General features: G+C 41.7%; 1 protein-coding gene across 1 annotated transcript; it reads right to left on the bottom strand.

Moving 5' to 3' along the window:
* Nucleotides 1–8,538: 8,538 nt before the first annotated feature.
* LOC132994058 (macrophage mannose receptor 1-like) lies at nt 8,539–10,490 on the bottom strand. Its single transcript, XM_061064151.1, has one exon. It carries the CDS (start codon nt 10,488–10,490, stop codon nt 9,921–9,923), a length of 570 nt encoding a protein of 189 aa, XP_060920134.1. The 3' UTR covers nt 8,539–9,920.
* Between the last annotated feature and the right edge of the window lie 13,531 nt (nt 10,491–24,021).

Genomic DNA, 24,021 nt, shown 5'->3' with positions numbered 1-24,021 from the left:
AAACCCAACAACAACACCCCAGAGACATTCCAAATGGGCGTGGTTTCATCGCAGTGACTCTTTTGCCCGGTCTGCGGTGGGCGTGGTTTTGGAAATGAATGCAGCCATTCATAAAAAAAATCTAAGGGCCGCTGTGTATTTATTTTATGTGTTAAAAATTAAAATGTAACAGCCGCTTTCATGTCACACTTAGGCACATTCCTGCTTTAGAGGCAGGCGGTGTCGGTGCTCTGCCAACACTGTGTAAATATACTCAGCTGGGCCGGGCAGCATGGTTACATTAATAAGGCCTCCACCTCTGAAGGAAAAATAACATATAAGGGGCAGGGAGGGGGGGGGGAGGGGGGGGATGTCCTCTGTTTTTCCAGACTAATGTAGGTACCAGGGCAGAAAATGAAAGTGGAGTGTATAAAGCAAATAGAAAGATAATAGACATTTTCAGAGGGAGTTAACGCACCCATTTTGTTCAGTGCTTATCTATGTTTGCTCTTCTTTATAGAGATACACTTTGTTGTTTGTTTTCCTCTCTGTTTGCTTCATGTGGGCGGACTTTCTCGGCCTATTATATTTTTACCACAGGGTGCTGACATGGGGATGATGAGGATACGATCGGTTGGAAAGAATGAGAAAGAGAGATTATTGTTTTAAGGTCAGCTCATATAAAGGTTGGTCTCCCCCTCCTCCTCCTCCTCCTCCTCCTCCTCCTCCTCCTCCTCTGCTGTCTTCCTTTTAAACCACACGTTTTCAGCCACACCTGCCCCGACACAGAGGCCTTGTTTGGTGGAAGAAATGTGATAGGCATAGGTTTTAAAGTAAGATTCCTGCTATTTAGGTAAATCTATACATGGTCTTTAAAAGCCAGACATCACGCATGGGTTCTAGCAGCTGGTTTTTAAAGCCCTACTGGAAAATATCTCACTGGTGTAGCCTATTAGAGAAAACAAAGCAAGGTTTTCAAAAATGTTTGATACTTTCTGATGCCACGTGTTTTGAAAGAGTAAAATATTTTTTATTTTAATTAGTACTAAAACTGAAAAAACGACTGAACTTGAGTCATATTTTTAACCAATAGCTGTCGTGGACGGAGAGAGAGAGAGAGAGAGAGAGAGAGAGAGAGAGCAGTCTTAAATGCACATATTGGCAATGTTTCAGTACCAAACATTACAAAACAATTTTAGGAGTTTGCCTGCAAATTCAGGTAATAAAACCAAGAAGTTACCCAATATTGATCATCTCAGATTTGTATTTTTGTTGCCACGGTATCTGTTATATGGACAGATTTCCAAAGAACTAGGTTATGTTTTTAAACAGACTCATCTGTTTCAAAAAATAATCCTGTCCACACACGTTAAATTCTCTAAAGCATCTTCGTCCCCATGAGAACGCAAAACGCACTGTTACGGCTGTCATGAGCATGCAAGGTCAAAAACGACGTCCTTGACAGGCTAAAATGTTCTCGCCATTCCCCTGCAATGACCATTTCATTTCACAAAGTTGTCCATTCAGGCGCCTCTGCCCGTCAACATAGCGCGAGCACTAGTTTGGTTACGTCTGCTATCGCACTAATCTCATGGAAACGAAAGTGACAACGATGTCAAACGGAGGAGAAACCAACGCACAATGTGATATTACAAGCCAAAACCTCTGTTTTACCAGTCTACACAGAAACACCTTAAAAAAGAGTTTCTGAAAATGTTCACCCTGGAAGGAGTTTTCCAAAAGGTGTGGATTCAGTGACCTTAAAGGCTGTTCGTGTATGAAAGGCGGAAGAGGAAAAACCTCCTCGCTCATCAGGAGTTTTTGACTGCACCTGTGATGCTCTCCCTCAGCTGATGGCTGATGACGATCAGCTGGGCTGGGGGGTGATATAGAGAGGTTGAAGTTTCCCTGCTCAGTCGGTTGTGTGTCTCCTGAGAGTGAACACCATCAGTTGGCTTTCTGTAATTTCCGTTTGAGTGAAAATCCAAGTTGAGTGTTCGTTTGAAATGATGTTTGTCTTTTGGTCACTTTCTAGCCCATCCCATTCCCTCTCTGTCCAGTGACTCCCACTTCTCTTTGAGGTACTGGGTCTGGGTTTCTGGTACAACTTTAGATTGGTTTAAATCTAATTTGTCAAATAGAAGCTTCTGTGTGTATGTTAATAACGTTGTCTCTGCTTTCACTGGTGTGCCTCAGGGGTCGATCTTAGGGCCCATTTTATTGCCCAAGCGTTAGTCATACATTTACATTTCATAAGGGGCATGGTTGAGTTGACTGACAGGTGACATGTTGTAGCTGTTTATCAGGAGGCTTAAGGCCCGCCTCAGCTCCACCTCTTTACCTGCTTCTTGATGGTTTAAAATTAAGTTAGGTTGAGATAGTGTAGCTGTCGCAGAAAATTATATTTCTTTGAACAGGATTTTGTTGTAATTACAGAGAAAATGTTTTATTTTGAAATGTGTTCAGATTCTATGCTCTGTTACTGACACCTACTGGTCTAATTGTGTATTGTGCTGAGTGTTCAGCATGCGGTGTTCACATGTTTAATTGAAGCAATAAAACGTGCTGCCAGAAGCTAGTACCAACGGTAGGATACAGATGAAGGAGACGCCTCTATGAAGAACATTAAAAGACTGCAAAGCCTAAACATTTCTGGTTAGAAGGCGCACACGTTTTCCACCCACTTTGTGCACAACAAAATCCTGTTCAAAGAAATATAATTTTCTGCGACAGCTACAGATAGCAATTAAAATATGGTGACCACCACCTTTGGGCTTCAAACTGTCTCTTCAGATCCCATTGGGTGAAGTCACTGATACTACATCCATGTTTTACACAGTCTGTGGTGCCAGCTGATGCGTTTCAGTGTGAGCGCACAATTGCATGGCACATGGCACATTGTCGAGTCTCATCAATGTTTTAAAGCAGTTGCTACAAAATGAACACACCTCACAAGAGAGACACAGATGGACATATGAGTTACAGACACAGTAAACATCCCCAGCTGTTCACCTTTCCTGTTTGTCCCCAGACTAAATCTTCACCAGCCTCTAGCAGGTCTGCACATTTTGTGATTCACTGAGCTGACTTCCCTCCTGACCGATGCACGTTGCCTCCTAAAAGCAACGGCAAAGTCTTGAACCTGCGATAATAATAAGAAACAGGATGCAAAAGAACATTCTTGTGCCAGGCTGCTGCTCCAGCTTTACACACAAGAAGCCTGACATATGAGTGAAATACAAAAAAAACATAAAGTGTATTATAAATTAAGTACAGTAATAGACGCTCTGAGCATGCTCCACCAAGTTCCCTCTCTGGGCTTACTGCTAACTGCATAAATCTTCTGGCTTTGAAAATCACCATAAGCTGCAGGGATAGCTGTGGTGGAATTTCTGTAGTTATTTAGATTATAATGTACAGACGTAATTAGGTTTATTCACTGTTCTCTAATGTCAGTCAGACCTGATAGAGTTCAGCTGTGACTAGAACACCAAGTACAGCTTAGAGAGTGTCAACTGTCTTTCCTGATATCTGCTATCAGGATGTTTGGTCGACTTATTGTCTGCTCCAGTGTTATTGACGTCACAGATTAGTCTAGGTGGGTCAATGTGACCCTGATAATGATAATGTCTTTTGGGGTATGCAATGCCTTTCGAAAAGTTCGGCAGATGTGATTGGGCAAGACACGAGTTCAGAAGTGTGATGTTGATCCATGTCTCCTCATGAGTATTCTTCTTACGTATAAACTTTCATCAACGTAAGCCATCTGAGTCAACTGAGTCTTATTGTATGGAGTCAAGTCTTAATAATTTCCTCAACAATAGCTTGCATCGCATTTTTACAAAAAGTGAAGCGTAGTGCGCTTATGAAATGAGCTGCACAGTTGTCCATGCTTTCACGGTTTGACGTACAACTAGTTTCCTCGCTTGATTACTTGTTAGCAAGTTCAACCAAAAGAAGGTCAAACAGTAACTGGCTGAAAGGGGGCGTATCACCACCAACCGTAGCAATCAATAAATAGTTTCTCCCTCTGTGCACAAGGACAGTAGTCAAGTAAAATCAGGCTGTTAACCGTAGCTCGACTTAACTGCGCAAACATACTAAATGGAAGCACTAAACTAGCTGTGTCTCCCCTTTCTAAGTCCAGACATTTAGCTAAACTAGCTGTGTGTCCCCCTTTCTTAGTCCAGAAGCTAAACTAAGCTAGCTCTGTGTCCCCCTTTCCCCAGTCCTGATGCTAAGCTAAGCTATCGGTTTTCTGCCTCCTGCATGGCTCCAGCTTCCTAGGAGGAGTGGTATAAAACTTTTAATCTCACTCCGATCAAGAAAAAGATGAATTATAACACAAAATTCAAACTAATATTTGAACTGCATGTCCTATTTTCCTTTACTGAATCTATGCCCGCTTAAAATCAATTAAACTGGCAGGTACAACCACCATTTATCATGTGTTAATCTCCTAAATCAACATGACATTCATGTGTTTTGCCTGTCATCAAATAAGCTGAGGGGGTTTGGTTCCTCTAACGCTCTCTGTCTGACTTTTTCTCCTTTCTTTTTTTAACTGAAAAACACATGAGGGTTTTGCGGACTGGAGTCATGACTCTCAATTTAAAAAAGGAAACCACCTCAGGAAGCTGTCAGTCATAGCTCTAATGGCGTGACCGAGGAGACAAAGTCACGGCCCATCTATTTTAATCCTCCCGTGGTCACGGTACACAAGGTGTTCTCAAAGTCCTGTGACTGCTTCTGTTTTTAATTATACTCCACTGATGCTGAACCAGAGCGAGGCAGAACACTGGCACAGATGTAAGACTCATCTTGTGTGATGAAAGGGAACAGTAGGAAAAATGACTGTCGGTAAGCTTATTTTTATTCAATCTACACTGTTTAAAGGTCACATCTTCTCCCCCTCTTCAACCAGTTTAAATAAGTCTCAGAGCTCCCCAAAAAATGTGTGTGAAGTTTCTTGTTCTAAATCCACTCTGATCCTGTATTTGATCATGTCTATAAACCCCTCTATTTCAGCCCTGCTCAGAACAGGCTGTTTCTGTGTCTGTACCTTTAAATATGTAAATGAGCTGTGTCTGACCACGCCCGCTCTCTGGAAGGGCTTGGGTGTACTCGGGCAAACACCTAGCTGTGGGAGTGTCACCCACCTGGGGGACGGGCTACTGCCCTTTGTGATGTCATGAAGGGAACATCTCCAAACGGCCTGTTTGAGCACACATTTTCTGAAAAGTGGAGCAGGTAGAAGACGGAGAGGATGGACATTTTTGTGCATAGTGTATTGTGCATAGTATGGGACCTTTAAATTGGGTATCAGACAGTTATACATTCTTAAAGTCTATCCCGGGACATGTACACAAGAGAGTAGAGTCTGCATCACAGGCAGAGCAAATATGCTTCTTATTCAGTAAGGACGAGTGCTTTAGATTTAATGTATGAAGGTTATTATTTGAAATAAACACAAGACACTTGTGCCCTTATGAAATGATGAGCGCTCAATGAAGAAACCCCTCAATCTTTTTTAACTCTTATTTTGCTTCCTGTTTTATTTAGTCTTTTCCTTCCTTTGTGTTTGTTACTGTTATATTCCTGAGTTCTCTGTTGGTCTTCAGTGTTTCCTGTTTTATTTTGGTAGTTTTTACCCCCAGTGTTTCACGTCTGGTTTTACCTCCTGCCCTCGTGTGTTTTTCCCCCCAGTGTGATTGCCCTCATCAGTTTCACCTGTCTTGTTTGTCACACCTGGTTTTGATTGAACCGTGTTTGCCATGGGTAAACTTCTCTGTGTTACTAGTGGATTCATGTCGTTTTACCAGTTCTTCCTCGTGGGTCTTTGTGTTTATTGGAATCTAAGTGTTTTTCCTTTAACTTGCACTCAGAAACCTGAACTTTTTGGGCAATTTTTTGCTGCTTCCCCAAGCCTGAGTGTGAACTAGCTGCAGTGTTTCTCATAACTAATTGAGACTCCTGAAGGATCAGCTGTGACAAGATGGACTGACACTAATCTACCTACAAAACAACAAGATTTCAGAGGGGCTTAACGGCCCGATATTGCAATTTTTTTCTTTCACATGGCCTGTGTCCTGAGAGTCGCACACTGGGTGTAGCGCAATGCACAAGAACGTGAAGGGAGACGCGGCTTCAGGAGAGAAGGGAGGCCCGTGGGAACACAGGAAACGACCAGAGGAAATAGCAGTGAATAAAATTTGGTTAGTGGGAGCGAGAGAGCGGGAAGAAAGAAAACGGCGGAGGCAGGAGGAGTGTGTGGAGGGAGGGACAACAGGTGTTTCATGGTAAGAGAGTTTGTTTTCTCAAAGGGAGGAGTGAGCAAAGTGCCCCGCTGCCTGGTTCTGGTCTTCCCCGATGGGGTCTCTGGCAGCCTGGCAGTCTGGTATTTCACACAAAAACAGACCGCTGGTATTTCAGCCCGTAGCACTTTTAGGGTCACATCATGAAGGTCATTTAAAAAACATAAGAAGAGACGTGAACACACATATGTTGCATAACATAATTGTAACGTTTTCATCGTAATAGGGGTAATTTAGTTATCCAAATGAGAGCATGGGATCGAGACAAAAGAGGAGGTGACGGGGTGATTAAATGTGTTTCTCTGCTGCTAATGTGGAAAATGTAAGCGTGGGGAACCTCTTTAAGTGTGATTTTTAAGGCGACAGGAAGGCGAAAGGTGTGTGTGTGTATTTTATTAATAACAGAACAGAGGTCTGAGTATCAGTGACAGAGGAGGAAAACAGTGTGAAAGCTTAATGCGAGGCTGTGTCTGTGTGCATGTATGCCCTATGAATCATATCTAATCAGCATTATGATGTGTGAGGGGATATGTGCTAAATCTGGCGTCGATATTTGGTTTCTGTGCTGATGAACTGCGCAGTCCAGACTCACTGAGCATCGTAAAGTTACATAAGAGAGGAGGACTCGGCTTTCTGGAGAGAACAGACTCGGCCTGGCAAAGGGTGGACAGAGACGTCTTCCTTGGAGCCATTTCTCCCCCTGGTGGAAGTTTCAGGAGAAAGTCATGGATACAAAAACACACAGCTTAAACCTCTGTGGTTTGAATGACATTTCTCAGAGCACAGTCTCTGCTCTCAGATCTCCACTAGATGGAGCCAAACACAGTGATATAGAGGAAAGTTTCATGACTCCAGTGGCAGGGTTTGATCCAATGAGTCTGTGTCTCTGTTGTCAATGTTTCTGTAGCACATGGTTGGGGTTACGTCTGGCTTCTGGTGTGTTTTTGGAGTTGGTTAGTAAGACTGTTACCACCGATGTCTGAAGTTCAAGCAGACGGTGAAAGACACTTCATAAGAACTTTAAAGGAGTCAAGAACCTCTTTTCATGACAAGCGGTGCAACAAGGTATTTGTTTTATCTGAAATGTACTTTAATTCATGTTTATGCAGATAATTATTCTGTAATCGTATAAGTTGTACCACAAGACATTTTATAGTCTCTTTATATATTTCTTGATACATTTGCACATTACAGTTGTCGCGGCGTGTCAGCGTGATGGCATGATGTGATACTAAGACGAAGACGCTTCACAAGATTGCTCCAGCAATAATCGTCTGTTTCAAAGAACCAACCTGTGTCTGTTGTTGTGAAGAGAGCTACACTAACTTTCCATCATTGATGTCAGGCCAAGCGTTACGCTCTTTCCATTCTCCTACCTGCTTAATTGTCCATCCAGCCGGCAAGTCACTTAAGCAAGTAGCAGCCGCCGCTACACCTCCTCCCCCAAAGAGGGGCTCTCTGCATCAACCTGTCCAGGTTCTGGGGTGTGACTGGGCAGGAGAGGAGCCCCAGACTCGCCTGTCGATGTGCTTGCAGTTTCAGCGCTTGTTCCCGCTATTTTTTCGGTGTCATTCGGATTCATGTTTTTAGAAGTGAATCCAAGGTTAGAAAGTAATGAATTTTGCTCTCTCTTTGACATATTTCCCGGACTTGACGATCACCAAGTCTGTACCTTTTAATCGAGAGTAACGTAAGCGAGGATGCCAAAGAAGGTTGTCCGGCTGGGTAACATTAGGTCATAGTTTGCTAACCTTTCGCTGTTGAGGCTTTCAGGGGGTTTTAAGTGTCAATCAAGGGGTCTCACTTACCCCAAGACCACATGTATTTTGCATACTGGTTTTAGACCACACTGGAGTCGCAGTGCAGCACTTATTCAAATGATACATCTAAATGTCGAGATGATGACTAATTTGCATTCATTTGATTACCAAATCAAGACACTGGTAAGAATGGCTTTACCTCATTAATGGTTTTGAAATACAAAATAATTTTAAAAACGTCTCTAAAAGTTTGATTAACTTTAGAAATTCAGCGATTAGTCACGATTAAGAAAATTAATCGTTTGACAGCCTCAGTATGAAACCATAGTCTGTATAAAGAATGGACAGTACAAGAGCTCTGGAGAAGTGGAGACAGAAATATAGAGCGCCCCCTGCTGACTGGTCCATGTTAACATGATGGAAACTTTACATACTTGTCAAATAAAATGTTCTCAAACTGTCCTGATAGCTAGTTCTTATCTTGTTGATTTGTGTTACTGCTTTTTGAGAAGTGAAGTTTTAAGAAATGATTTGCTGCAGAAAAGAGCGGATGTAATGTTATGATTGACAGCTCTGTTGACAAAAGACTCTCCTGCGACGTTCTTTAATCAGAGACGGGGAATTTATTAGAGATACAAACACAACCACAAAGTTTAGGTTTCCAAAATATTTAGTCATTAGTATTATTCTAAAAAGGATTCCAAAGTCATCACAGTAGTATTTCATATTAATATGCACAAACACAACACACAATAATAATTTTCAAATACACAAATTATTTAAATAACAGTCAGGATATGAGATAAGTAAAGTTCAGACAACTTAAAGTCTGCTCATCATGAACATTTCTAAAAGTCTAGTTAAAAAAATTATTTATTTAAAGGAGCAATATGTAACTCTGACCCCTAGTGGTTAAAATGGGTACTGCAGTCCAAATTCTAAACATCATAGAGAGCTGTCTCCCCCCCCCCCCCCCTCCTCTCTAGAGTCGATGCTCACACAGGTCACCATGTGGTGGACTCTGTAGCTTCAGTGTTTATCCAGCTCTGCATGGGTCTGTAAACCTTTCTGTGTTCTAACCTCTCTCCATTTTTCAAAAACATCTCCAATATTGATCCTAGTTTGAGCACGTTTCTGCTCGTGGAGCTTATTAGAAACATGCAGAGGCTTTTTAGGTCGGGTACAATCACTTCTATCTGAACCACTTCTCTTGCCCGCTTCCATCGCTGCAACACCTGTTGACCTGATAACTGCTCTCATATCTGGCAAACCGAGGGGCGTCCAAAACGGCCGTGTGGTGGGGGGTGTCTTAAAACCACCTACCTTCTCTGGTCCAAACAAATCCAGAGCATTCAGGAGCAGAATCTAAAGTTAGAAGGAGGACATACTGGCTGCTGCATTGTTGTCAGAGAAGCCAGCACTTCAACATGTTTCCTTAATGTCTGATCATATAGTAAGCTCACTTTATCATTTCATTCAGTAGATATCTTACAGACTGCTCCTTTAAACATTTAATTAAACTTCAAACATACAAGTCTCAAAACCGGGATTACAAAGGCTCCCCTGTTAAATAACATCTTAAAAGAGTGAGTATAGCACACAATGACAAAACAAGTGAAGGTATGGTGCTTAAGAAATGACAGACGCAGACATTCAACCTCGTGAATGACTGAATGGAACTAACCTCTAAGAAAGGAATTATAAAAGCATCATAATGTTTCTTTATAACAGCAAAATGAGTTTAGATTAAGTTTCACAATAATCTTTAAGAGAAGAAAAAAAAACATCTTTCTCTGCTAGACATTTCTATTCGATGTAGAAATCATACAGTTAGAGCTGTATTACCCAATATGAAATGCTGAATCTCTCAGTAGCAGATGAAGTGGAGTTCTTCCCCACAGTCCCAGTTCTCCCAGTGTCCCTCTTTGGTTAGAGCCCCGCAGCGTTTCCTGAGAGGACACTGGTGCTCCTGATCTCCTTTGCGCCAGTTCTCGTACACCATTGGGTCACCGTTCACCCACAACCAGTGGTCTCCAAGAAAACGCAAGCCAATCCAAACCCTGTCAGTGATGCGCTTGTGCTGGATCTCGCTCAGAGTCAGGAGCTGCTCGGTGTCAGACTGCAGGGTGGTGAGGTCAGTGTGAGTCTCTCTGCAGTACTCCAGAGCCCCCTCCCAGGTCTTCTTCACCTCCACTGCGGTTAAACTGAAGCAGTAAAAAGGCAGCAAACGTGATGGTCTCCTATCGTTCCATTTTCCATCAGATTTAAGAATTACAACTTTCTCAATTCCCTTGAAGTCATCTGGTTGGTCAGGAGCCCAGTTAAAGTATGTGCTGTCTCCACCTCCTGACCACTTCCAGACAGAGCGCTTGACGGCATCTCGGTGGAGACCGATCCATCCATGCCAGATGCTTCCACCTGCAGCAGTTTGAAGCATTTCTTGCTCTCTCTCGCTACTAACAAAGGACAGATCAGTGTGATTCTCTCTACAGTAAGCCTGAGCCTCAAACCATGTCATTTCTTTAGGAAAATAATGGTGTTTTCCTGAACCGTCAACAGCTGCACAGATAAAGACAAAGAATATCGTACTCTTCATGGTTGCAGCAATGTAGCTAGAGCTGAAGGTGTTTTGCTGTGTCTTCTCTCTGATGGTGTCCTCTGGGCTCTAGGTTATTAAGGATATGAATTTGCATGTTCCACATGCAAAGCATCTTTATGGTACACTTCAGAAAAAGAAATCAACCTGCAGGAGCAATTCCAAAGAGTGGCTAAGTAAAAAAAAGGGTTGTGTGGCCTCAATAGTGGATCACCTTAAAATAAATGGTGTCCTCTTTATCTCATATTCATCTTTAAACTCATGATACTATTCTGCATTGTCCTGCAGACTCTGTGCAGCTCACTGCAACTTGCTATTAAGTCTTCAGAATGCATTAATCAGCCTTGGATTATCCTTAATGCCAACAAAACCAAATTCATGATCTTCTCCAAAGCCAGAGATATTGATTATCTCTAGTGAATCACCGACAATATTAGCTCTATTTATAGGGTCACTGTGTATAAATAATCTTGGTATTTGGCTACAGATCATTTACATTTAAGCACCATGTCAGAAATCTCTCCCCCAAACTTTGGCAGAAACTATGGCGATATAATCCATAAACATGAATCTGCTTCCACTTTCAAATCGTAAAATAGATGTAATGTGTTTGGATTAGATCTTTCTCTGGATTTGGATCATGACGACCCTTGCTGATGCAGCAGGAGCGTTTTAGTTAGAATATTATGATTTTGAGGGCACCGTAAATGTTCAGATGGTAAGTCAAAAGACAGTAAAAATTGTTGTTTCTTTGTCGGTGGTCTGACAGATGCGTGGATTGTGGCTGCTGTGGTGCGGTCATTGAGGGCCATGGCTATGGTAGCTGGTTTATCAAAAAAGTGCAATGCTTCATGCAGGTGGGTCAGATTAAGGTCGGTTCATGTTCTTAGTACTATTTCTCCACGTTGTTACTTTGATTAGAAGGAAAACGTTTCTTTCTAAAAGAACAAATAACTTCAATTAATTTGCCGTTTGATTTTTATCCCCCAGTTACAACCGCAACGACAAAGTGTAACGACAAAGTGAATGGCACGCTTGCTGCATAGAAGATGATGATTTTTCAGTGATATTTATGTTCTTGGTTTTGTCTTGGTGTCGATCCCTAAATGTCTTGGTCTTGACTCGGTCTCGGAGCACTCCGGTCTCTGTGATGTCTTGGTCTTAGTTAGTGTGGTCTTGACTACAACACTAAGGCACACACTGTATAACTGTTTAAATGTCTATAGGTGGAAAATCATATCACAGTGAGTGTTTTATTAGTGGATGACTGTTGCCTTTTGCCTGCTCCCATTAGGATTAGTTTTCTTGTGAGGATTGATTACCTGTGTAACTACCTACCTGGACTGTTTATCAAACTCGGCCTGTTTACTGAACTCTGGTGCTTGTGTTAGCTGTACATGTTTGGGTCCTTTTATTCTGCTTTCACTCGCTGTGTTTTTATTTTATTACTTAATGTTTTACAGTTCTGAGTAGACTTCTTTCTCTCGATGTTTAGAGAGGGCAGCGCCCATTATTAACCACCGCCACTGGGGAAGCGTGCAACGTGCAAAGGAAGGAAATAAACCAAATACAGTAAGCCATATTCAAATGGTCGCCGGTGATCCTGCTTTGCTTCTTGTGACATTGATTCATGAAAATAAAGGCCCAGAGGTCAGATGGGATGAAAGCACGTTGTGTAAATGAGCCTGACTCATGAGCACAATGGTTACGACCACAACATTCCCGGTATAACGACTTAGTGAATGACACGCTGGCTGCACACAAGATGATGATTTTTCAGTGATATTCATGGTCTTGGTCTTGTCTTGGTCTCAACCTGCTTTGGTCTTGGTTTAGACTCTGCCTCCATATCTAAATGTCTTGGTCTTGGCTCGGTCTCGGAGCACTCCGGTCTCTGTGATTCTTGGTCTTAGTTAGTGTGGTCTTGACTACAACACTAAGGCACACACTGTACAACTGTTTAAATGTCTATAGGTGGAAAATCACATCACACTGTAAAAGTGAATCATTTAGGACACACAACCAAAGCTCACAGAGCTTGTAAATCTTAAGGGTCCACCAACAATAGTGCCATAAATATAAAGACCACTCCTTCAGGCATCGCAGTCTCAGTCTATAAATATGACAAGTGAATCACTCAGGCACTTAAGAGGTCCAATCTCTGTTCCTGGATTTACAGGCCAGCGAGAGCATTGGACAAGAAATTGATGTTCTCACTCTCCAGGAAATAATTACAAATAATGGCTCAGGTTGAGGAGTCAGAAGAACAGCAGGGGGATAAAAAATGATGGCATGCTGCACTCTGACTAACAATGATCAATAATGGAGGAAATGAAAGATGAATGATCGCGATCTGACAGATGTGGGCAGAACATCTTAAGGGAAGGACATCATGACATCAAGGATATTAAAATACATGAGAGGTGCATGAAGACTTGTTGTCAGAGAATTACGGTGTGTCTAACGATGAAATCGATGGTGGGAATGAAAAACAAGACAAATGGAAGGATTAGTGATTTACGTAATCTCGATTTACAGATTCTGCGTATAAATGTAAAATCTGTACACCCAGGAGAACTTTGTTTTTTTTTTAGTAGTACATTTGTAGTCCAGAGTAGTATTGACCAATCATAAGCAGCATTTTTGAATGTAGGACAAATATATTGACGAATAAATTGACACAAATAACGGATAAAATGGACAATATATAGTACAGGAAGAGGTAGAAAACTCAGAAAAGTTAAAATATCAACAAATTAGGGGCACCTGTGGAGTGGTGGTTGGTGCCATGTACAGAGGTTCAGGTCCTCAAAGCGGGCAGTCTGGGTTCAAATCCGACCTTTGATTCACCAGATTAAAAAACAAAAACATAATTGAGATACAGAAAATATGTTCAAATAATAATTAATAAACTATATGAAGAATTTCGGCGAATGCAATGCAAACATTTGCATTCAGAAACGCCTCCACTTTGAAGGATGACCGTGTGAGTGCGTGTATCGCGAGAGTCGGACGAAGCGAGAATTCAACATGGCGGCGCCCTGACGCTGGAAAACACATCTAGCAGAACAAGCTTTCTCTCATTTTAATTGTAACTTAAATCTAAAGTCTAAGGATCCGAAGTCAATTAAAATCATCAACATCCCATCTACCCGGAACGTAAGACCCTTACGGTAGAGGACTTAACAGACCTCGAGGCGTTCATCGATCACTGTTTCTACCAGCTGCAACCCACCATGGACCCGGACACAGCAAACCCCAACAAACGCAAAAAGACAGACACTGACGACCTACAAACAACAGAAATAGAGGTGAGTGTACTGGCGAACATCAATAAAAAACTAGACCTCCTGATATCACTGCACAAAGAAATCAAAGACATTCGCAATAGCCTGGTGTTCACTCATCAAAACATCGTCACACTACAGATCTCAAACCAGGAATTAGTAACCTCCGTCGAAGCTCTCAATGAACAAATGCATGCTGTTACTAAAGAAAACAAACTGTTAAAAGAAACGGTGCTGGTTAACAACCCGTTCCATGCGTGACCACCTCATCTTCTCCGGCATTCCCGAAAAAACACCCGACAATCCGGAATCTCTCATCAAAAACTTCACGACAACTCGCCTGAAAATACCAGCCGACACCGTCAAAAACATAACATTTCACAGAGCTCAACGCCTCGGCAGATCATCAGACAAAGGACCCAGACCAATTATTGCAAAATTTGAACACTATCAGCAAAAAGAACAGGTCAAAAAAAAAAGGAAGGGAACTAAAAGAAACATCATTTGGAGTGAATGACCAATATCCAAGAGAGATAAATGAACGCCGGAAAATACTTTAGCCCATTCTGAACGAAATCAGGAGCAGCAACAAGCGTGCATCTCTGGTCGTTGACAAGCTGTATATTGAAGGACAATTATTATTACACCTACAAAACCCTTCAACGTCATTACAAGAAACCTTCAATATTATTACAAATTTTTCTTCCGTCTCTCATGATACCATAAACTGGAATAAATCAACCATCCTACCATTATCAGAAGGAGCCTGGGATTCTGCAGCCCAAGATATCACCCTCCCATTTAACACTGGCAATATAAAATATCTAGGCATTAACATTTCCGCCAGGCTGTCAGAATTATTTCACCTTAATTACACCCCCCTGCTAAAGAAAATAGAGGATGACTTTAAGCGCTGGACCAAACTACCACTACCTCTCATTGGACGAATCGCCAAAGTTAAAATGAAAACCCTACTACAGATTAATTATTTATTCTCAATGCTCCCCATCACTCCCACTGACAAATGGTTTAAAACAATAGATTCATTATCATCACAATTTTACTGGAAAAACAAAAAAGCTAGAATTTCATTAAAAACATTACAAAACCATAAATCACAGGGCGACCCCGAAGCACCAAACTTTCTCCACTACCATCTGTCTAATCAATTACAATATTTATTCAAATGGACGCAAAAAGAAAAACACAACAACCAATGGCTAGAACTGGAACAAAACCAATGTAAAACCACTTCAATTGCAGACCTTCCCTTCCTACCACAATCAATTAAAATACTGGACTACCACAAAACCATCACCATATCTTCAACTCTGACAGCCTGGTGGAAAACTCATAATATCACCAAGTCATCACTAGCACCATGTAGATACACCCCAATATGACATAATCCAGACTTCCAGCTACACAACACCCCCATCTACTTCCCATCATGGCAACAAAAAGGAATCACTCACCTCAATCACCTAATATATCAGCCTTTAATAAAACCTGGAATCCATTCATAATTCACCTCAACCTCAGAAATAACATATCTTAACCTGAAGCCACATACATGACCACAAACCCCTGTTTAACAATAACCACACTCCACACCCTCACTCTACGCATCATTTTGAGCCTTTAACTTACTTATTTAATTCTGACATATGACACACTTATATCCCACAACACTCACACTCACATGCCACCGCCCCTATTTTTTTAAATATATATTTTTTTATTTGTTTATTTTCATTCATTTTTTTTTTTTTCCTAAGAACATTGTTATATTATCATTACTAATAGCGATCACTGTTATAGTTGTTATTATTTCTTTCCCCCTCTCTTCCTTTCATGGAAACATTACTTAATTAGTTACTTAAAAGAACAATATTGACCATCATTTGTATTATCACTGATTATATATTATTATATATGTATATTATTGTTGTTATTATTATTGGTATCATAGAGATATACATGCATATATATATATATTATACAATTTATGATTATGTGATGTTATGATCCCGTATTATTATTATAATAATTATTATTGAGGAGACGGAACTTGTGTGCGGACAGTGTTGGCTTTCGGGGGTTGGGTAGGGGGTTTCATCTTGGCCTTTGGCACTCTAGTGGCCTCAGGTGGTTGCGGTTGCGTGGTTGTCTCATTCACCCCCCCTCCTCCAGCAAGGTGTGAATGAAAAGATTGAGAAAAGTTAATAACAGATAAATATTAATATATCTATTTTTCTGTAATATAAATGAAGAATAAAAATCCCACTCCCAAGTGGTACAGACTACCTCCGACACGGTCTGGCAGTTGTACAAACCAAGGAGATAAAATTAATTGGGCCGGCACCCTCCTCTGGGTCTGGGAGCGGCTCATAAGCACAAGGGTGAGAAAAGAAAGAAGGGGGAAAAAAAATAAAAAAATAAAAAAATAATAGTAATAATAATAAAGAAAATAATAGAAAAAAATAAAAACAAATTAAATACACGGGGGGGGGGGGGCTCTTACCCAGCCCGTCCATCTTGGGAGTTTTCGCTGGTGCCGCTGGGGGGCTTTATGTGCGGAGGTGGGGCCTCTTGCCTGATTCCGCGGGGACCCTGTGGCCCCCACTTCTATGTTCTTCTCTGCTCTTCTTCTTTACAACATCTCTATGATCTTGATAAGCATGATGTACACCTATGGATGTGTATGTGTATATTTATTATTATATATATATTAAGTACCATCATCTCTCTTTTTATGATGGCCACATTATTACATTTATATAAATTTATCTTCTCTCCATTAATGTTTACATGCATATATACTTTTTTTTTTCTTTCTCTAACTAATTTTTCATTTATTTTTCATTTATTCATACTTTTGTTTGTTTTCTCACTACTCCCCACTAAATTCCGCACTTTAATGCATTAAGCTGCCAGGAACACATTTCACACCTTTCTAACACACTACCTGAACATAAAAATCATTGCTTGACTATCATCTCATTTAAATGTATTTTCTCTGTATTGTCGCTCTGTATCTTTGCTTATGTTTTGCTTTATTGTATCTATTTTTATTTTTATTTTTTTGTCTTTGTTTGTTTGTTCTCGCTTTAGTTGTCATGTCTATGTTATGTCTATATATTCTTGTTTCATTTTGTTCACCTTATCACCAATCAAAAAAAGAATAGAAGTCCTGAGAGAAGAGAGAGGAGGTGACGGGGTGATTAAATGTGTTTCTCTGCTGCTAATGTGGAAAATGTAAGCGTGGGGAACCTCTTTAAGTGTGATTTTTAAGGCGACAGGAAGGAGAAAGGTGTGTGTGTGTATTTTATTAATAACAGAACAGAGGTCTGAGTATCAGTGACAGAGGAGGAAAACAGTGTGAAAGCTTAATGCGAGGCTGTGTCTGTGTGCATGTATGCCCTATGAATCATATCTAATCAGCATTATGATGTGTGAGGGGATATGTGCTAAATCTGGCGTCGATATTTGGTTTCTGTGCTGATGAACTGCGCAGTCCAGACTCACTGAGCATCGTAAAGTTACATAAGAGAGGAGGACTCGGCTTTCTAGAGAGAACAGACTCGGTCTGGCAAAGGGTGGACAGAGACGTCTTCCTTGGAGCCATTTCTCCCCCTGGTGGAAGTTTCAGGAGAAAGTCATGGATACAAAAACACACAGCTTAAACCTCTGTGGTTTGAATGACATTTCTCAGAGCACAGTCTCTGCTCTCAGATCTCCACTAGATGGAGCCAAACACAGTGATATAGAGGAAAGTTTCATGACTCCAGTGGCAGGGTTTGATCCAATGAGTCTGTGTCTCTGTAGCACATAGGTTCTTTTCACAGGTTGTGGTTACGTCTGGCTTCTGGTGTGTTTTGGAGTTGGTTCGTAAATCCTCTCACCTTAACTTTTGTCTTCAGGGTAATGGATTACAGCCTCGCACCACATGAGGCCGGACAGGTTTTGGGTCGCGTACAAGCTGTCTCTGCACGTCAAGCCCGACCAACTCCTCCTGCTCCTGTGAAGTGAAAGCTGAAAACCAAAGCGAGCATTTCCTACCGAGCAGCGCGTAACAGGATTTGATCCAATGCTTTGCACTGAAGTCGTCATCGTAGACGTGAACAAGTGCAATGCAGACACAAAGAAAAACTTTCTGATATCTCACCATGTGTGAAGCTCAGTGAAGCTTTTTCCATTTCTATGATGCAACACCAGCATTTGGCAGTCCTATTACTCCAACCACACCATGTCCATAGCACATGTTTTAAAGTCCAACATATTAATTTTGCCCTCATTTTGTCTTTTGTTTAACTACTTTACAATTCTACAATTCTACAATTCACTTAGCAGACGCTTTTATCCAAACACATCAGAGAGTAAGAACAACACAAGCAAGGATCTAGATAAAAGGGAACAATGTCAGTAAGAGCAAACGATCAGCTTTGAGTCTGATTGGACACACAGGTGCTGACAGGAAGTGACCAGAGGCAAAGCACAACATTGAGGGCAGTTCTTGAGAGCTCTAATCAGTATAGAAACCATCTTATAAGTCGTCGTTATCAAACAAAAACCATCGTCATTACCATCATCATCATCAATAATATGGAGACCATCATCATTAAGTTAGTAGGTATTCATGAAAGAGCTGGGTCTTTAGCTTTTTCTTAAAGGTGCAGAGGGACTCTGCAGATCACATGGAGTTTGGAAGTTCTTTCCACCACCGGGGGGCGACAGAGGAGAAGAGTCTAGTCAGCGTCTCAGGACCCTGTTGTGTACATTATAAAGATATCAATCAATCATCAAAACTCCACACACAAAGAGCAGAACGACAGCCCAGGACACAATGCGCCACTCAAGACTAAACTTCCCAACCAGAGGCGCTGCTTGTCAACAGGGTAGGCAGGCAACTGCTTGGGGCACTATAGGCCAGTGTAACCTGTAACCCTGTGTAGAGATTTGCAAAAAAATGTGAGGTTGAGAATGCGCTCATAGTTGTGAAAATCTGGGCTGATGATGATTTGCTCCTTGAGTGGCGAGTTTCAATAACCGTGTATCATAGTTGAATTCTGCTGTTAAACTGTACATGATCTAGCAGGTGGCCAAAGGGTAATCCCCGCCTCCCGTACGTGGGGACCTGAAGGGGATTTCTTTGCTTCTGCAGCCTGCCTCAAGTGGACACTGCAGTCTTTTGAACTTAATTAGTTTCATTGGATGATGCCTCTTGGTCCACCCTCTCTTATATCAAATCAGAACAGACTGTGAGTAGGTGTAGAAGACGAGGACGACGCTCCCTGTGCCTTCCTTTTAGTGTTTGCTGTTTGTATATCAATCTGTTTCTCTCTCCTCTTACTACACTTTTCAGTTATTTCTTCCTCACTAAACCCCAACACTTTCCTGCCCCTATTTTCCTCTCCTATCCCATCTTTCTCCTGTCTGTCTCCAGTGTGTGACAGCATTAGCGCAGCCACGTCGAACCCTCTTTTATTCGGAGCACGCGCTTGTCTCCTATCACCCGTGCTCTCCTGATTAGACGCCCCCCCCCCCGCCTTCCTCTGCAGTCACTGGGGTTCCCAGCCTCCGACTGTCAGGGAAGGAAAAAGCTTTTCTCAGGCAGAGCAGCAGCACTGCCAGGAGACTTCTAAACTACATTTTCCTTCACGTATGGGAGGTGGGGATTAACCTTTGGCCACTCACTAGATCTTTTGTATTTCATTTGGGAATATTTACTTTGAAAAGGCATAAACATGAAGGTTTCTTGCTGTTATAGTTCAGGTTTTAAGCTCCCCATATAATACCCACTTTCATAAAAAATAATAGAATTAGTCTTAAACACAAATCAAACCATTTGGTTGTTGGAGACATTTACTGGTGCTGCTGTGGATGCAATGTTAATGAAGTACAAAATCATGGGGTGCTATTAGCAGAGGCGCTGCTTGTCAACAGGCAAGTAGGGGGGCCCCTGATGGCTAACAAACCTAAAAATCTGGCTGTCTGTGCTCCAACATAAAGCTCTAAACATGTTCATTTTTGCTGTAAAAACAGGTTTTTTTGAATGGGTGTGGATGTGACTTCCTGTACTTCTGCAGCCAGCCTCTAGTGGACACTCAATGAACTGCGGTATTTTACACTTCTGCATCGGCTTCATTTTTCAACACCGGGGTTAACACAGTCTTTGAACTGTGTATAATTAAATATTAAAGAGGACATATTATCCACCTTCTCCACCTTTTCAAACGGTCCCCCTGTGGTCTAAATGAAACATCTGTGCTTTGATCAAAATATAACATGAATCAAGCACCAGAGGAGGTTTGTGACCCTGAATAAACCAGCTCTCTCAGAACGCTCCGTTTTGGTGTGTGTGTCTCTTTAAATGCAATGAACCCCCCCTGAGTTTTCCCAGTAGACATCACTCCTCTGTAGAGAGAATAAAAATGGCCGACCTGTGCAAAAGTTTTGTCTTGGCTGGGGGTGGAGTCCATGGGTGGAGATACCAGGGGAGGGGAGGGGATTTTTTTTTACCAGAATCCCACTGTGACATCACAAGGAGAGCACATTTGAAACGGAGCATTTTTCTCTGTGTTGTAAGACTTATGCAGACCACAAACAAAGGACTGGATGGTTTATTTCACATTTTGTGGGTCAGTAGACACTCAGGTTATCAAAACATATGTTCAACAACACTGTAAAAGTGGATTTTTCACAATATGTCCCCTTTAAAGCTTTTTATGAATACCATAGTTTTACTCACGCGGCATGTAATTCATTTCAAATTAAAGGGAATGTTTTCTAGCTACCACAGGCGCTCAAATTGACATTGTAGATTAACAATAAACATGTGCATGTGCAACTGAAAGGCCATAAAGTTGAACTGAATGGAACCCATGTTTTATTTTTATACATGTTTGCTTCAATACTCCTGACTCCCTCCGCCATCTGTTCCCAACTGCAGCCCTTCTCTTTCTTGCTATTTTCCTCCTTTACCTCTTTCCCATCCATCAATTCATGCTCACATCCTTTTCTCCCGGTATCCTTGGAGACGCACAACAACCTGACAACACATGCTTACACAGATATCTCAGTCTGCAGCATTTACAGATAACCCACACATCCCTCCGCACCCTCCCTTCCTCTTTTATTTCCCTCTCCCGTGTTTCCTCTTCCTCTGCATGCTCCGAACCCGACGGAACGAGGGTCTTATGAAGATGAATGACCCCTCCCAGCTTCCTTACCCTGCACCCATCTGCTCCCTTTGCAGCTGCAGTAAAGAATTCCCTCAGAGCCCTTTCATTCCTCGGAGCGTCTGGCCTGAAAGGTTCACAGCATCATTTTTGTCCAAAAGGAACAGTGAAAAAAAAATGTGTGTTGGCTGGAGTAACTGGAAGCATTAGGCAGGCATGACAGCAAATCAGAACCTTTGAAGCTCATCAGATTTCAATTAATGGAGGAAATGAAGTGAAAAGGCTTTTTGATAATTAAGGTTATTGAATATATTTCTGGCACTACACCTCGTTGCTACATGGTGTGTCGGATGAGAAAAGATGATGCACTTCAACATCTTTGATCTTCGACTCTTAAATGAATAGATGAGTAAGGCTTATTCTGTCTTGTTGATGGAGATTTAAAAGACAACAAAAAAAAACGATTCCACTTAAACGCGTGTGTGGTAACAGCCCTATTCAGTCCGCCGTTTCAAAGGCTCGATATTTACCTCCCTGTGACGTTTCACCTTAAATATGAATGTTGTAAATGGAGAGACGAAGTGATCCCCCTCTGTGTTGTCGTCGGAGGCAGTAAGAGGCGTTACAGAGGCGAGATGGGATCAGCTGAGCCAGCGGGGGAGTGCAGCACTGCATGTGTGTGTGCACGTCTGACTGTGTGTGTCTAACAATAATTTCTAAGTACAGACTTATATAGCCTCCAACCCGTATGCACATCCGCACCCCCAACAGAGAAACACCAAACAGATACAGTCATAATGTTATGTTGATGAGGTGATGGAACAAACAATCAGAAGTCCGTATATTACGTCTTATTTTGAAAGACCGGATGCTGTGTGTTTCCTCGTCTGACTTCCTGTCCTGGTCGATCTAGTGTGTTAAACTTGACGTGTGCTTGCAGCTAGCTCCTTTGAAAATAGACTCGCTGCATATTTGAAATGGAGCAGGGCTGAGTGGCACTTCATCTAAAAACCCACCTGTACAGACCAAAAACCCTTTCTTGTGCCTACTTTTGTGTGTGTGTTTGTGCAAATGTTTTCCTTGACCGTGATTAAAAAGTATAAGAATAAAGTGTTACTTACTTACTTACTTCTGGGACGCTGCGGAGACGGACCACGTTGCGTCATGTGGAAAGAGGAGAGTGGCGGTGCAACTATGTGGAAATTAGGAGTAAGGCCTGTCTCAGCTGCAGCTCTTTGACGGAAAGCTACTTTGAGATATAGGGACCGCCAGAGATTGGCTTCAAAAGTCCACTTCAGTAACCAAGGGGTGACGTCACTGAGACAGTACGTCCATGTACTATATACAGTCTATGAGCTCTACAGGGAAAAAGTGAATGACTGCATGTACATCACCATGAATTAAAAAAAAGCCACTGTGTTGTTTCATATTCCACATTTACAAACAGAGCTATCTTAAACCATACACCGTATGAATGAGCTCAGTTTCATGATGAATTTCATACTCAAATGGAGGAATTAGACAAACATGTCATGTTGCTTCTGTCATTTCCCGCCCTCAACATAATAAGATGAAGGCTATGAATAAACCAAAGTGTGCATTCATGAGGGCATGTGTGCATGTGAGGGTACGTGAGTAAATTCATGACACATAGAGGGAATGTTTTTTTCAAAACTAAGACGGAAAACAGCCTCAGAGGGACACAAAGAAAAAGTCCATATTCCACTCGGGCACCTTGAGCTACTTACAGAGCCAGCAACGCTGAAGCACAACAATCATTAAGGACACACTACGTCTTTGTTTTTGCTCACAAAAAAAATTCCCAAAACATTCCAAGTCTCACTTTCTAATGATATTTCATAGATAGAGTCTGCAATAGCTAACTAATAGAGGTCCAATCTGATAAGAAATCTACTGACTGAAATGATAAAGTGAGCTTACTATCTGATCAGACATTAAGGAAACATGTTGAAGTGCTGGCTTCTCTGACAACAATGCAGCAGCCAGTATGTCCTCCTTCTAACTTTAGATTCTGCTCCTGAATGCTCTGGATTTGTTTGGACCAGAGAAGGTAGGCGCTTTTAAGGCCCCCCCCACACGGCCGTTTTGGACGCCCCTCGGTTTGCCAGATATGAGAGCAGTTATCAGGTCAACAGGTGTTGCAGAGATGGAAGCGGGCAAGAGAAGTGGTTCAGATAGAAGTGATTGTACCCGACCTAAAAAGCCTCTGCATGTTTCTAATAAGCTCCACGAGCAGAAACGTGCTCAAACTAGGATCAATATTGGAGATGCTTTTTGAAAAATGGAGAGAGGTTAGAACACAGAAAGGTTTACAGACCCATGCAGAGCTGGATAAACACTGAAGCTTCAGAGTCCACCACATGGTGACCTGTGTGAGCATCCACTCTAAAGAGGAGGGGGGGGGGGGAGACAGCTCTCTATGATGTTTAGAATTTGGAGTCAGAGTTACATATTGCTCTTTAAAGAGGCAGAAAAGATAGACTGATTTACAGTGCGTTGTTTTTAAACATCAGTTAATGATAAATTGATAAACAACCCATTTCATTATCGTCCTTAACTACTGAAAAGTTTCAAATTTAACAACATATGCTGTCATGTCATTACCGTACATTTTTCAGTTGTTATGGATGCATGAAGCATGTAACATTGTTAAAAGACAGACAAGTATCAAGTGAAAGGATTTCTGGTGCTTGCTTAGCTAACAGGCTGCTAACTAGCTAACAAGCTATTTTCTTTGATTCAGTTTCCTGTGTTGATTGTCAAGTGAGTTTGTTTGATTAAAACACTGTCAGAAGATGGCCGCACAGGTGTGAGCAGTGTGCACAGGACCCTCCACAGTATGCTTTAAAAAATACTATTCATGCTCTACCCAGAAACATCTAC

Source organism: Labrus mixtus, chromosome 2 (genome assembly GCF_963584025.1).
Source record: "Labrus mixtus chromosome 2, fLabMix1.1, whole genome shotgun sequence".
In the NCBI taxonomy this organism is placed as follows: domain Eukaryota; kingdom Metazoa; phylum Chordata; class Actinopteri; order Labriformes; family Labridae; genus Labrus; species Labrus mixtus.
Note: the sequence above shows the minus strand (reverse complement) of the source record. Positions and strands in the feature narration are given on the sequence as shown.